Source organism: Peromyscus californicus, unplaced genomic scaffold (genome assembly GCF_007827085.1).
Source record: "Peromyscus californicus insignis strain IS unplaced genomic scaffold, ASM782708v3 Scaffold_24__1_contigs__length_46423439, whole genome shotgun sequence".
Classification (NCBI taxonomy): domain Eukaryota; kingdom Metazoa; phylum Chordata; class Mammalia; order Rodentia; family Cricetidae; genus Peromyscus; species Peromyscus californicus.
Genome location: NW_026294535.1, coordinates 30,314,910 through 30,330,785, shown reverse-complemented (window position 1 = coordinate 30,330,785; position 15,876 = coordinate 30,314,910). Strand labels below are relative to the sequence as shown.

The following is a 15,876-nucleotide window of genomic DNA, read 5'->3' as shown; positions in this document are numbered from 1 at the left end:
GGAAGTATAGGCAGGATAAGCAGACAAGGAGAATTCTGAGAAGAGGAAACCTGAGTCAGGAGTCATCAGCTACACACAGAGGAAGCAAAATGACAAGGCAAAACTGAGAAAAGGTACCAAGCCACGTGGTTAAACATAGATAAGAATTTTCGGTTAATTTAAGTGTAAGAACTAGTCAGTAATAAGCCTGAGCTACTGGCTGAGTAGCTGTATTTAATATAAGCCTCTGTGTGTTTATTTGAGTCTGAGTAGCTGTGGAATGGGTAGGACACAGGAAAAATTTTAGCTACAGATGGGCATTGAAGAAACTCCATATGGAGTTTACTTTCATTGTGGCAAAAGTTAGCCACTGGGCAAGAAAGTGCCCTTGCATCAACTGCTGACAGTATGCTGTCCAAAATGGACAAGTAGGAAACAAAACAAAGTGGAAAGGGTCTTTAGAAAATCCTGCTTCACAGAGGAGTCTGTTAGATATGCTAAGCCTGTAGGCCAAAGAGGATGCCCCAATGTTGCAGGGAAACCTCAGTTGACTGTCCAGGCAGCTGGCTATTTCTGTCATAACTCACATTTTTTGGAAGCCACTTGTTTGCACTTCCTGTTTTCTAGGTAACATTTCCTTCTTGAGTCTCTGAGGGAGCTGAAGATTAGGTAGTTACAGTTTTCCTTGTTAACATTTTCAGAAAAGAAACTCACTAAGAGGTGTGAAGTGTATAAGTTTGAAAGATATAAAAGATAGTTTTCAGTTGATAATACAAGTTAGGATAGAAAGTGAATTAGGTACATTTTGGACTCACCAAAATAGGAAAGATAATGGAATATTTTCTCTGAATTTGTCAAATACAAATGGACTAGACATTGTTGATGTATTTATTGCTTGTATATATTATATAGTTATTGTGTATAGTTTTTTTATATTAGTTATAACATTTTTTATTTTAGACAAAAAAGGGGAAATGTGTTGACATTTTATTTGTGTACCCCAATAAAGCTTATCTGAAGATCAGAGGAAAAAGCCAGCCACTATATTAAACATAGATGTCAGGCAATGGTAGCACATGCCTTTTATCCTAGCATTTGGGAGGCAGAGCTCCACCCAGATCTCTGTGAGTTCAAAGCCACACTGGGGAACAGAGCCAGGCATGATTACACACACCTTTAATCCCAGCACTAACCATAGAAGTCTGGAGGTCTGTACAGACAGAAAAGAAGTGATGTAGCTGCCCAGAGAGAGTAAATGAGATGGCAGAACTGAAAGGCATATAGGCATGGGTATACAGAAAGTAGCTCTCTTTGGAGGCTGAGGTCTGGTAAGAATGTGGCTGGCTTCTTTCTGCTTTTCTGATATTTCAGCTTTCACCCAAATATCTGGCTTCAGATTTTTTATTAATAAGACCGTTTAGCAATTTGTGTTACAAGGTCTCTGTATTAGTTCCTATTTGCTGCGGAAGGAAGCTTCTCTCATGATAGAAGAGCAATATACTCACCTCTGTCCTTCCACCATTCTATCCTCCTCATGTTCTATTCAGAAAATGGCAGGCCTCCCATGGATGTCAACAAAACATGGCATATCAAGTTGTAGTAATACTAATCACCTCATTTTGTATTAAGGCTAAGCAGGGCAACCCAGTATGAGGAGTAAGGTCCCAATAGTCATTAAAGGAGTCAAAGACTGCCCCTGCTCCCACTGTTAGGAGTCCCAGAAGAGGACTAAGCTACACAACTGTCACATATATGCAGAGAACCTATATCAGTCCCATACAGAATCCCTGGTTGTTGGTTCAGTCTCTCTGAGCTCCTATGAGCCCACGGTAGTTAATTGTGTAGTTCTTCTTGTGATGTCCTTGACCCCTCTGAATCCTACAATCCTTCCTTCCTCTCTTCAGCAGGACTTCCCAAGCTCAGCCTGATGTTTTGACTGTGGGTCTGTGCATCTGTTTCTGTCAGTTGCTGGATCAAGTCTCTCTGGTAACAATTGGGCGAGGCAGCAATCTATGAGTATAGCAGAATGTTGTTAGGCATCATTACATTGTCTTTTTGTTTTTGCCAATTGTGTTTGGTTCTATTCTAGGCCTCTGGGCTATCCAACCTCTTAGACCTAGCACTGTAGGTAGTGCCAGGCATGAGCTCACTCTCTTGGCATGGGTCTCAGGCTGGTCCAACATTGGTTCATCACTTCTAAATCTCTGCACCATCCTTACCCCAGTACATCCCATAGGCAGGACAGACTGTAGGTCAAAGGTTATGTGTCTGTGTTGGTGTCCCAGTCCCTCTACTGGAAGGCTTGCCTGTTTGCAGAAGATGGTCTGTTCAGGCTACATATCCCCTGTTGCTAGGAGTCTTAGCTGGGATCATCCTTGTAGATGCCTGGGAGATTCCCTTGTACCAGGTTTCTGCCTTAACCTCAAATGCCCGCACCTCTGGTTGTCTCTTTCAGTACTCTCCCCCTCAATCACCCCACTTGATCCCTTAGAGAAAATCTAATTCTAAGGAGTCTAATGATGTTAGTTTTGTCATTAACATGTTAATTCTTGGTTGTATAGTAGAGGTTATTCGATTTATAAAGACAATATTGTAGGTATTCCATGAAAACTGTAAGAAATAATTACCTAGTAGAATATTGAGTTCTAACATCATCTTCTAATATACCTAATTAGATAGTAAATTAAAATAAATGACAATTCTAAGATACACTAAGCCCATGTTTATATACACAAATATTAACATACACATATAAATACATAAACATTAATAAAACTAGAAATTCGAAGTGCATGTAGAAGTATTAAGACTAACCTATATTTCCAATCCATAATACCATTGACCCATTGTAATAGAAAATCAATAGTATCGTATTTCTTTTTGAATGGTTTACAGTAGTACATCTTCCCACTGAAAATTTGTTCAAAGTAGAGCTATAGTCATGATGTCTTAAAGATAATATAAATATATTGCTCAGCAGATTTATTGTTGTATTCATGTGTCTATTAAAAATAATGTTCTTGTCTCCTCTCTATACTTAAAATATAAACTTGACATAATCTTCCTCATAATACAAACATTAATTAACTTTTGCCTGCCTGGTGCAAATGCACTGGTCATTACTGGACAGTCAGGATTAATTTAAGTAATTTCATCCCAGAATTTTGTATGCTACCCTGTACACTGTCTCCTGGATATATGTGTCAAGGAGACATGGGGAATTAGAATGAAAACAAGACATCGTGAACAGGCTACAAAGTATTTCCAGAATTGAGCAGTCAAAGGCACGTGCATGTCAGTGCATTTTATAGTCAGGGATCAAGACAAGCACATAATTAAGATGAAGATCAAGGGGAGTAGCCGTGGGATCCTTGTGTCCTGACTAGGTGATGATTTACTAACTTAATTATTCCAGGCTCTTCCAAGGAAAACGAGGGTGTCTGTGCTTTAATGGATGTTGTTCTCACATATGCCACCGGGCATTAGCTGACATACACAAATAATTATATCTTATTCAGTTTGAAAATATGTCAAGACCAGGGATGGAAGGTTAGAGCTAATGCCTTTGATTCTCTTGGCTTAATTATAAATTTACATAAAATGCATTTCTTGTGTGTTCTTCATGTCTTGTCTGACAGTCAGATATCCAAGCTTTTGGACTGAGACAACTGGGCTATGGTAAGATATTTAATATCAGAAACATGCAAGATATTTGAAATGGAAGCACTTCAGGTGTTTCCATAGAATTCTGTTTGTATTATATTTTTAGAAACAATGAATATCACATCCTGTATAAAATTATTGAATATCCTACTTTCGATCAGCAAAAAAGAATTCAATGGCAAGAGTTTATAAGCGTATTTGCAGAAACATAAACATATTTTTAGAAATATCAGCATTTTCCAATTTTTTGGACAGGGAAGGTACTACTTTCACTTCAAACTTACAGTATTTAGGTATGTGAGAATTCATGTCTTATTAAGAAAATTAATGAAAAGTATATAAGTTAAAGATTTCTTAGCAAATATTAATTTCTACAAAAGAAATGCATAGTTTTGTGTTGTCTTCATTTTATCAATTAATTCTCTTCTTTAGAGAAGGGATGCTATGGCTTCCTTCTCTCTATGCCTCTGCATACAGCTCTCTTTAGACAGATATCTTGTAAATTTGGGAACATTTTATTTCAAGTCAGTGATTATAAAATTGGCACAACAGTAACCAAAAAGATTGGGTGCATGTTCACTTAAAACAACTTGCCATTTAACAGAGTTCATGGAACTTCCAACTCACCGTTATTTCAAATTCTAGTTGAGTTTATCGTGGCCTTTCATGTTGTCTTAGTGATGGGGTCAGAAGGGGTCTTTCTTAATGTCAGTCTTTTTGAGTCAAGAAATTTCTTTCCATTTGTCTTTTTTTGTTTGTTTGTTTTTTATACATTTTATCAAGATCTATAGCTATATTAAAAAATAAATTTAATAGACACTAAACTAATTGGTTTGTACATTTTAAATGTTTTAGTGACATTTTTTAAACTCAGAAAAGAATACAATCTTAGTATTAAGGTATTTGAAAAACACCAATGGGCAGAGTGACTTTCTTGGCTAGCTTGGCTTGTGATTCTGATTTGGTTCCTTATTCCTTTTATAGTCCTAAGCTATCTTCACACTTTATTCCTCCTGGTAACCATAGAAACTGTATCTTGTGCAGTTTCTTGAAGTAGAAGAATAGCTAGTGCCTGAAGACATCTATGAGAAAATATATGAACATAATTACACCCTAATTATTATATATGATACCTAACATTGTATATTTGATGTTAATGTCCTATGTGCCTGAATGAAGGATAGAATCTGTGACCTTTCCTCCTCAGAAGATGCTGATAGATGATATCAAAAGAAAGTTCATGAGATTAGGGGAGAAGAAAACTAATGAAGGCAATAAAGCCTTTTAATTTTACTCATGATGAAGCTTGTGAGTAAAAAGTTTTTAACAATTTCTGTCTCCTGGTCTTTCAGATATATCAGGTGTTGAGTGAAATCTCATGTACTGATTTTTGCTTCTGTAACTTGGCATTACATTTTAGATCACTTTACAATATGCTTTTGATGTGACATCAGTCATTTTGCAAGGAACATCATAACCTATTGGATCTATAAATATTTGTCTGTTAGTTGCTAGTAAGTATATATGTACTTACTGTAGCATGTACAGTTATGAGAAAAGTACTAACAGACATACTAACGTATCTGTTAATACTTTCCTCATAACTGTACTTATTCTGTGCATAAAAATGTTATATCTTCTCACAAACAAGCACTATTAAGTGATAATGAATATTTTAGCCATAGATAAAATAAAATTACATAGCAATAAAATCTTCATTGCTTTTTATTTAATTAATATTCATGAACTACTTTGTTCATTGATTTATCTACCTAAGGGATCTAAAAGTAATTTTATCAATTTTTATAGCATTTCCTAATAGGTGTAATATAAATTTATTGTTCATAAATTAAAAATTGTGAAATGTACAAGAATTTGGTTAATATTATATGCTAAATTTCTTACAAGTATTCCAACAAAGTAAGAATCATACTCCATAAATCGAGTTTACCCAATATTCACTTAAATAATAAATGAAGGTAAATGTGTTTCTTAAAAAATGAAATTATAAAGTAAATGATCATGTTTATTTGAAGGAAATTTTATAATACCTTCTATAAGAAGTTTCCTACTTTGAAAGTTGATCTATGGTGTGGTGATACTGTGTTCCCCAAAATATTGTGCATCCTAATAAACTTATCTGGGGTCAGAGAACAGAACAGCCACTAGACATAGAGACCAGAAAATTGTGGCATACATACCTTTAATCCTAGCATTCCAGAGGCAGAGATCCATCTGGATCTTTGTGAGTTCAAAGCCACACTGGAAACAGCCAGGCGTGGTGACACACACCTTTAACCCCAGGAAGTGATGGCAGAAAGCAGAAAGGTATATAAGGCATGAAAACCAGGAACTAGTGCTGGTTAAGCTTTTAGGCTTTTGAGCAATAGTTCAGCTGAGATTCATTCTGGATGAGGACTCAGAGGCTTCCAGACTGAGGAAACAGGGTCAGCTGAAGAATTGGCAAGGTGAGGTGGCTGTGGCTTGTTCTGCTTCTCTGATCTTCCAGCGTTGACCCCAGTACCTGGCTCTAGGTTTGATTTTTATTAATAAAACCTTTAAGATTCGTGCTACACTATGGTCTTTTAGAAAGCTGCCTGTGTTCCTCTACAGGTCCAACAATGAGGAAGCATTAATTTCCCATCAACCGACGTGCACCCTCTGAAATCATTTTGTGGTTTTGTTTCCGTAACGTGGCTCTTAACTGCCTCCAAAAGCCATCAGCTAAATTTTTGCTCCTCACTTGGTAGCAGTATTGTAACGTGGTATACATGTTAGGAATGAGAACTTGGTTGGAGGAATAGGTCACAGGGATATGCCCTTGAAGGGACTCAGTTTCTCTACTACTCTCACCTTGTGTCCCATGAGGTCATCAGCTTGGCAGTATCACAGGCTCCCTGCTAGGAATTCCCTACCTTGACTCAGGCACAAAACAATAGGGTCCAGTGGCCATGGAGTGACCATAGATAGACATCTCTCTCTGAAATTATGAGCCAACATGAATCAATATTCTGATTATGTTTATTGCATCCGACATTGGATAACAGCAACAGAAAGCTGGTTAACGAGCACATCTGCCCTTTTGCTTGTGGTTGAAACAGCCTACCCGTTGCTCAATTTAAATAATAACAAGCCAGCTAGTCGTCAGTGGCACATGCCTTTCATCCCAGCACTCGGGAGGCAGAGTCAGGCAGATCCCTGTGTGTTCGAGATCAGCCTGGTCTACACAGAGCAAGATCCAGGACAGGTACCAAAACTACACAGAGAAACCTTGTCTCGAAAAAAAAAAAAAATAAATAATAATAATAGCATGCCTCGGGTGTTCCTCTATGAGGCTGGGAAGCTCCACAGTCATCACAAGAATCACTTGACCCCAAAAGAACCAACTCACAAAGACACTAAGAGCAGACAGCTACAACACTGGGTCCTCTGCCCTTCAGATTTCTGAACAGATAGACAATGGGGGAAAGATGAGGCTTCCACTTAAAGAAGATCTCTCCTTTGCACAGGCAGTGAGGCATGCTATGTTTAGACGTTAGCCACAATGAAGGCTGGGTACTCAGCTCTAAACTCCAGCAATTGAAATATCAATCTAAGTTTTTCTTTTAGCTTATTTTTGTGCAATCACATCTCTGCATTGCTACATTCCAACTTACCTGATCCTAAGCACATTCTCTATCTCACACCAAAGTTATTCACACCAAAATGAGGATGACTGTTTAAGTGTAATCATCTAGAAAGTCCAGGATACTAAAGGTAGGTTTGATTTGTGCAACTGTTTCTTTAGATATATTTAGACCTGGAAGACAACAGAGCTCAGTGATATTTAGTGAACCATATTCCATCAGCTTCTTAGAATCTCTTGAATCCATTAATAAGGAAGTCACTCCTCCAATGTACCCTTTTATTGTCATGTAATATTAATTTTGTTGTAGTAAACATTTTTAACATACTTTATGGTTTCAATACTATTTTTCCTACAAATTTTTATTTTGTTGGGACAACTTTATGAATTGAATTATAATATTTATATACAATGAAATATAAGGTCTAGATATAACCATTGATTTCTGCAATTGATTTTCAAACAGTTTATAAGGGACAAAATCAAGTTTCATGGAGAAAAATGATATATAGAAATAGGAAGTAGATTTCAGCCCCAGCAGCAGACCAACAGGTAAGAGTCCTCTGGGCAGGCAGCTACCACCACTGCCACCCATTGGGCCCTGTATCCTACAAGACCCACTCCATTGCACAAACACACCAAATCCATCATTCACCACCACCCCCAACCCCAGTCAGCCATTTACCACAAAATCATCAATCCTGAGAGGCACAAGCACCACCTGCAACATTTGGAGAGAGACACGGGTGACTGGTCTCCCAGCTTAAGGGCCCTACTCCCTAGGCACTAAGGGCTGGATCTGTCCCATGCCCCTCTCCCTGCCGTCTCAGCTTCAGCAGCCAGCTAACAGGTAAGAGTCCTGCAGGCAGGTTGTGCCACCACTGCTGCCACTCACTGGACTATGTAACCTGTAAGACCCACTCCACTGCCCAAGCCCACTGAGGCTATCATCCTCCCCCTGGCCAAGCATCTGCCGAAAAGTCAGAAGACCCTGAAGGCATAAGCACCACCTGCACCATTTGGAAGGAGAGGGTCAGCAGTTCCTAGAGGCCCAAGTACCACCTCCACCAATTGGAAGAAGAGCAGCCCCCCTGTGAACAGCACTCTGCAGCAACATCAGCAGATCCTGTAGGCACAAGTGCCACCCACACCAGTTGGAAGAACAGGCACAGGCAAAACCTACACCAGTTGGAAGAACAGACTCCATAGGCACAGGCACAACTCACACCATTTGGAAGAACAGAGCCCGTAGGAACAATAAAAGCCCACACCAGCCAGAAGAACTGGACAATACACTGGATCTAGGCATCCAAACACCCCCAAATCTCAGCTGACCTGAGTCAACACTACTTGACCTGACAAGCAGCCAGTCACCAGAACTCTTGGCCACTCAAGGCAAAAGACAATAAGGGAAACAGACAATACAGGAACAAAAGACCCATCAATAAAGACATCACCAGAATCAACACCTGTTCCTATAATTATCCCAAACCCAGGTGGGTAACAGCAATGTGAGAATATATTCAACAACAGCACCACCAGAACCTAGTGATTCTACAACAGCAAGACCTAAACATCCCAATGCAGATTAAACAGAAGAAAAATGACCTTAAAGATAACTTTATGAAGATGATAGAGGCCCTTAAAAGGAAATAAAAAATTCCATTAAAGAAATGGAGGAAAAAACAAACAAAAAATTGGAAGAAATCAATAAATCCCTTTAAGAAAGTCAAGAAAAAGCAATCAAACAGGTGAAGGAAATAGTTCAAGACTTGAAAATTAAAATAGAGGCAATAAAGAAAGCACAAACCAAGGGAATGCTGGAAATGGACAATCTGGGTAAATGAACAGGAACTACAGATGCAGGCATAACAAATAACATTCATGAAATGGAAGAGAGAATCTCAGGCATTGAAGATATGATAAAGGAAATAGATTCATTGGTCAAAGAAAAATATTAAATTCAACAAATTCTTAACACAAAACATCCAGTAAATCTGGGACACCATGAAAAGACCAAAACTAAGAACAACAGGAATAGAAGGAGGCGAAGAATTCCATCCCAAGGCACAGAAAATATATTCAACAAAATCATAGAAGAAAACTTTTCCCAATTTAAAGGACATGCCTATGAAGATACAAGAAGCTTACTGAACATCAAATAGATTGGGCCAAAAGAAAAAGTCCCCTTGTCACATAATAATCAAAACACTAAAAGAAAGACTATTAAGAGGAGCAAAGGAAAAAGTCCAAGTGACTTATAAAGGCAGACCCATCAGAATTACACCCAACTTCTCAACAGAGACCCTGAAAGCCAGAAGGTCCAGTAGAGACGTTTTGCAGACACTAAGAGACTGTGGATGCCAGCCAGGACTCCTAAAGCCAGCAAAACTTTTAATCACAAAAGATGGAGAAAACAAAATATTCCAAGAAAAAACCAGACTTAAACAATACCTATCGACAAATCCAGACCTACAGAAAGTACTAGAAGGAAAATTCCAACAGGAGGAAGTTAGCTGCACCCACGAAAACACAGTTAATAGATAATCTCGAACCAGAAAGTCCCAAAGAAGGAAAACTCACACACACACACACACACACACACACACACACACACACACACACACACTACCACCACCAACAATAAAACCAAAAAATGGCAGGTGCCTTGGGATGTCTTTCCGTATGCGGTGAATATGTGCTATTCCCACGGGCTAATAAATAAAGCTGCCTTGGCCTATAACAGGGCAGGATGGAGCCAGGTAGGAAAACCCAAGAGAGATAGTGAGAGGAGAAAATAGAGTAAGGGAAGATTCCAAACCACTGTTCAAGGAGCAACATGTATTGGGACACAGGTAAAGTCACAGAACATGTGGCAATATATAGATTAATAGTTATGGGTTGAGTTAAGTTATAAGAACTAGCTAGTAAGAAGCCTGAGCCATAGGCAATATAATTTGCAATTAATATCAAGCCTCTGAATGATTATTTATAAGCGTCTGTGGGACCACGGGGCCAGGTGGGACCAGAGAACTTCCCTCTACAGACAGGAATTGACAATGACTTGTAGTGGGTAGCTGTTCCAGCTTTGACCTTGAAGCACCACCTCAGAGGGGCAGCTGGTAACTGCCGCACCTACATATGGCATGCCCCTGGGACGTGGCTGAGATAGGGACCCTTAAGACCCCAGATCCATCCTTGATCCAGCTCCTCATGATCCTGGATGCTGGATGGCAGACCGAGTCAGTGTTCTCCAGAGAGCTCCATTGGACTGCACCTCACCTCTCCTGGATCCTGTAACCAACCCATTTACTGGCTATAAGTTACCCCAAAATAAATCTCCTTTTAACCACATGGAGTTGCCTTTTTTTTTTTTTTTTTTTTTTTTTTTTTGGTTTTTTGAGACAGGGTTTCTCTTTGTAGCTTTGCACCTTTCCTGGAACTCGCTTTGGAGACCAGGCTGGCCTCGAACTCACAGAGATCTGCCTGCCTCTGCCTCCCGAGTGCTGGGATTAAAGGCGTGTGCCACCACCGCCCAGCAGGAGTTGCCTTTTTAAATCCCCGCATTATCTGGTTCCCAACATGGGGCAAACTCCAGTCACCTCCACCCTCAGCCTCTTCTCTCTTGTATTGTACCTATACAGCTAATCTCACAATTAATGTAAATTTCTGGTCCTTGAATGTTATTATTACAAACTATTTATGATAGCAAAGAAATGCAGGTTAGTAGTTAGTCATTTATTACAATCAAACTTGTAGTCATGTTATCTATCTATATATCTATTTATATATCTATATATAGATATAGATATATGTTTCAAGGTCAAACAGTAATATATTTTAGATAGACAGGTGGTCTTCAAACACTTCAGAGATCTACAGAATATGACATTTAAGATGGTTTAACAACATAAAGTTTTTTGTTTTGTTTTGTTTTGTTTTTTAATGACAATGAGAAATGTCTGTTCCTGGAAGCACCAATCAACTTCAAGGAAGATGATGGGCATTGAAGAAACTCCATATGGAATTAACTCTCTCTGTGGCAAAAGTTAGCCACTGGGCAAGAAAGTGCCCTTGCCTCTACTGCTGACAGTATGCTGTCCAAATTGGGCAAGCAAGACAGAAAAGAAAGTGACTGCAGAACTTTCCCAAGACAAGAAGGGACAGTCCTTCAAAAAATCCTGCTTCACAGATAAATCTGTCAGATATCCTAGGCCTGTAGGGCAAAGATGGATGCTCCAACTTTGCAGAGGAACCTTGGTTGACTATCCAGGCAGCCAGCTATTTCTGTCCTTGGTAGTTATTTGTTCTACACTTCCTGTTTACTGGGGTAATATTATATCCTTCTCAGATCTCTGACGGAGTTGAAGACTAGAGAGCTATAGTTATAGTTTTCCTTGTTACCAGACTCAGAAGAGAAACTTACTAAAGAGGTGGAAAGTGTATAAAGTTGAGAGACATAAAAAAGACAGTTTAGGGTTGGTAATGCAAGTTAGGGTAGAAAGTGAATTAGGTACAGCACTTTGGACTCACCAAGACTGGATAGATAATGGAATATTTTCTCTGAATTTGTCAAATGCTAATGGACCAGATATAATATAATTCTTGCCTCTCTGTATATTTGTATATAGTTATTGCACTTACTGTATATAGTTTTCCTGTTAGACAAAAACCTTTGTTGCTCTTCGTTTAGATTTTTTTTAAAAAAAGCAGAAATGATGTATGATATTTCGTTTGTTTTCTGACAAACTAAGCTTGCCTGGAGATCAGAGGGTGGAGCTAGCCACTACTTACCCATAGGAGTCAGGCAATGGTGGCACACACCTTTAATCCCAGCACTAGGGAGGAGGGAGCAGGAAGGTCAGGAGTTCAAGGCCACACCAGTCTAAAAGAGAAACAGCGCCAGGTGGTGTTGGTGCACGCCTTTAATCCCAGTGCTAGGGAGGTGGACACAGGAATATAAGGTGAATGGAGACAAGATTTGGGCCTTTTAGGTATGAGGATTCAGAGAGATCACTGTTGGCTGCTCCTTTGCTTCTCAATTCTTCAGATTATTAACAGGGTATTTGACTCCGGGTTTTCATTGATAAAACTAAATAGGATCACGCTTCAGGCAGGAGCTTGACCCTGCCTCAGTTTGGTATGCTATGAATTATTGACACCATAGGAGGCCTTACCCTTTCTGAGGAGTGGAATGGGCTGGAGTGTAGAAAGGAGGTGGGTGAAGGGAATAGGAGGAGAGGAGGGAGGGAAAACTGGGGTTGGTATGTAAAATAGATTTTTTAAAAATGTAATAATTTTTTTTTTGAAAAAACAAAGAACATCTAACACATAATCCTGCTGAATGGAATTTAGCGCCTTCCTGGAGGCGTGGCCTGTTGGTGGGTGTGGCCAAAGCTCCTGGGAAAACTCTGCAGGGAGTCCTTAAAGCCAGTCAGCTCTGAAATCACAATCACTTCCCAGAGACCTCACAGGAAGACTGAGGCAGAGGTGAGGCTCTGGGCGCTGACAGACATGGCTAACACAGAAGTCGGGAAGGCTGGACCTGCGAATTCTGAGGAGCTCAGCCCTTCTTCCAAGAGAAAGCAGCCTGGAGACCAGAAGGGAGAAGATGAAGAGCCTTCGCCTTCGGAAAGTGGGGGAAACAGCGGGAAGAGCTCCCCGGAGGCCTCTCCCGTGAGACCAGGGAGCAGCAGGCAGAGTCATAGGGAGGCCAAGAACTCCAGGCAGAAAAGATCTCGGCATAGCTCGGGTGGCTCCCGCCTTGAAGAGGAGAGGAGTGCGAGCCCACCTCCCGCCAGAAAGAGAGGAAGGGACAAGCCTGAGTCTACCAGAGCGAAACAACACCGGGCAAGAGATTCCCGGCACTCAAAACACCCTGTCAAGGACAGAAGGGCCCACCCTAGATCAACTGGGAGGACTGTCCAGCATGGGCATCGCAGAGACACCCTCGCTGCTCCATACAACTCTCTCAAGAGGCGCAGACAACATTCTCCAGAAGCCTGCTCATCCAGGTCGCTCTCACCGCTGTCCAGAGTCATCACCCACGTGAGTGCCTTGGAGGTGGTCCTGGAAAACCTGCAGGTCCCTGGAGGGGCCTTCCTGCGTGTGCCCTCCAGCAGCAGGGAGCCCACCATCTCCCAGCGCGCCTGGCTCACGTGGCAGCTGTCCCATGCGGGGGCCGCGCTGCACTGGGCGCTTTACATAGTCAATTACATCTTGGCTGTGCAGGCCTGGATGCGGAGATAGACCTAGCTCCATGCTGACTCCTCCATGGCCCTAGACCAGAGCCCACCTCCTCTCTTCTCCTCCTCTCTCCTCCTTCCCTCCCCTCCTCCCCTTCCTTCTCCTCCCTTCCCCTCTTCTCTCCTCTCCTCTCCCTCTCCCAAGACCCAGGCCAAGCGGCCAAGGAACCAGGCGCCCCTGCCCTTCATCTCTCAGTACTTCACTGGATGGAAGGAAGCATGCTGGACCTGAGCAGAGCAGAGAAACCCGCAGTGTCTTGAGCCCACCTGAGTATCAAACCGTCTCCCTCTGCTGAGGGACTCCACCCTAGAGCCTTGAGACTACATCAATGACGGATCATCTGACTCTTCAGAAGACTCACTGGGGACTTGGATTGTGGAGTGAAAGCCTTCTCTGATGTTGTCCACCTTTCCATCTGCAGGTGCCTTGGGGATCATCTGAAAAAGGACTGCCTCTTAGAATGAAATCAGCAAATGCAGGTTGGGTCATTGTGCAGACACGCTTCCACTCTTTTAGACAGGGTCACTCATGCCAATTGAGTGTTGAACTTGGTATCTTTCTGCTGGGCCCTTAGACACTGACAGAAATCCTGACTTTGCATCAGATTGGCAAACTTGGATTGTAAACTTGTCTACGTTTTGGGTTTGTGATGAAATTCAGGCCACCACTCACCCACAGTTGATTAGATTTTCTTTGTGAGAGAGTCGGTCAATCAATTTTAAATCTGTGATGGGTTAAGTTTAATCTATTTACTGTAACAGGGTTGGTTTTTTTTAAATCATTTAATAAAACTGTAAAGCTGGTATGGCAGAATGTCTTTTTTTTTTAATTTTTACTTTTTTTCCCCATTTTACATAACAACCACTGTTCCTCCTCCCTCCCCTCTGTCATTCGCCCCTTACTTCCCCTCATCCCACACCCTATTCACTCCTCATAGGGGGTAAGGCCTTCCTTGGGTAGTCAACACAGGCTGGCATACCAAGTTGAGGCAGGACTAATCCTTGCCCCCCATCAAGGTTGAGTAAGGCATCCTACCATGGGGAATGGGCTCTAAAATGCAGTTCATGTATGCAGGATAGGTCCTGGTCCCATTGCCAGGGGCCCCACAAACACATCTACTCACACCATTTTTCACCCACATTCAGAGGGCCTAGTTTGGTCCCATGCAGGCTCTCCAGCTGTCAGTCCAGAATGTGTCTTTAAAACAGGAAAAGAGCTTGAGGTGACACCAGACAATACCTCAGAAATTCAAGTCCAGCTTGGTTTACACAAGAACCAGGCTTACCAGGGCTCATATAGTAAGACCCTTTCTCAAAAAAAAATCAAAGCAACAACATATGAGTAATTTGAAGGAAAATATATTTGTTTTTCTTTATCTGAAGAATTGATTTTAGCTGAAATGATTGGCAAACAATATTATAGCTGATATCGTGATGCTCTCTCATTTATGAATTCAGAAAAATTAACAGGCAGAAGCAATTTTTTTGTGGTGATATTTTATTTGTGCATCCCAATAAAACTTATCTGGGGATCAGAGGGAAAAGCTAGCCACTATAGTAAACATAGAGGTCAGACAGTGGTAGCACACACCTTTAATCCTAGCATTGGGAGGCAGAGATCCACCTGGATCTCTGTGAGTTCAAGGCCCCACTGGGAACACAGCCAGGTGTGGTGGCACAAGCCTTTAATTCTAGCACTAACCATGGAGGTCTGGAGGTCTGTACAGACAGACAGGAAGTGATGTAGCTGGTTGGAGAGAGGAAGTAAGGGGGCAGGGACAGAAAGGATATAGGCACGAGTATACAGGAAGTAGGTCTCTTTGGCTGAGGATTTCCAGAGGTAAGAACATGGCTGGCTTCTTCCTGCTTCCCTGATCTCTCAGTTTTTACCTCAATATCTGGCTCTGGGTTTTTTGGTTGTTTTTTCTTTTAATTTTTTATTTATTTATTTATTTTTATTAATAAGACCATTTAGCAATTTGTCTTACAAATTTTCAACTCTTAAGCTAATGTGTCATAAACAGTATTTTGTAAGGTAGTATAGTTTCCACTTTAGGTCATCTGAACAGTAATGTAGGACAGAGGGTATGCATAAAATAACATGGAATGCTAGCAATTTATTTACCAAAAAAAGGATGATATTGCTTAAAGGTGTACATATTAAACACATGGAATTAAAATGAATCATAAATGAGATGTGATCCAATTAAAACCATTTAATTATGGAAGGGCAGGGAATAAATTATATGAGCACAACATCCAGCCCGAGGCAATGGGTTCATCTAAGAGACAAGCTATAAAAGTCAAAGCAAATCTAGTCATAAACAATGCTCTTCTGCACAGACCTCAAATAGCTTAGGAAAC

General features: G+C 40.8%; 1 protein-coding gene across 1 annotated transcript; it reads left to right on the top strand.

The window, feature by feature from the left end:
* Positions 1-12,781: 12,781 nt before the first annotated feature.
* On the top strand, positions 12,782-13,516 carry LOC128119549 (uncharacterized). Its single transcript, XM_052752883.1, has one exon. It carries the CDS (start codon positions 12,782-12,784, stop codon positions 13,514-13,516), a length of 735 nt encoding a protein of 244 aa, XP_052608843.1.
* Positions 13,517-15,876: the final 2,360 nt, after the last annotated feature.

Coding starts and splice junctions, on each gene's coding strand:
- LOC128119549 (XM_052752883.1), top strand. CDS start 12,782: ATGGCTAACACAGAAGTCGGGAAGGCTGGACCTGCGAATTCTGAGGAG.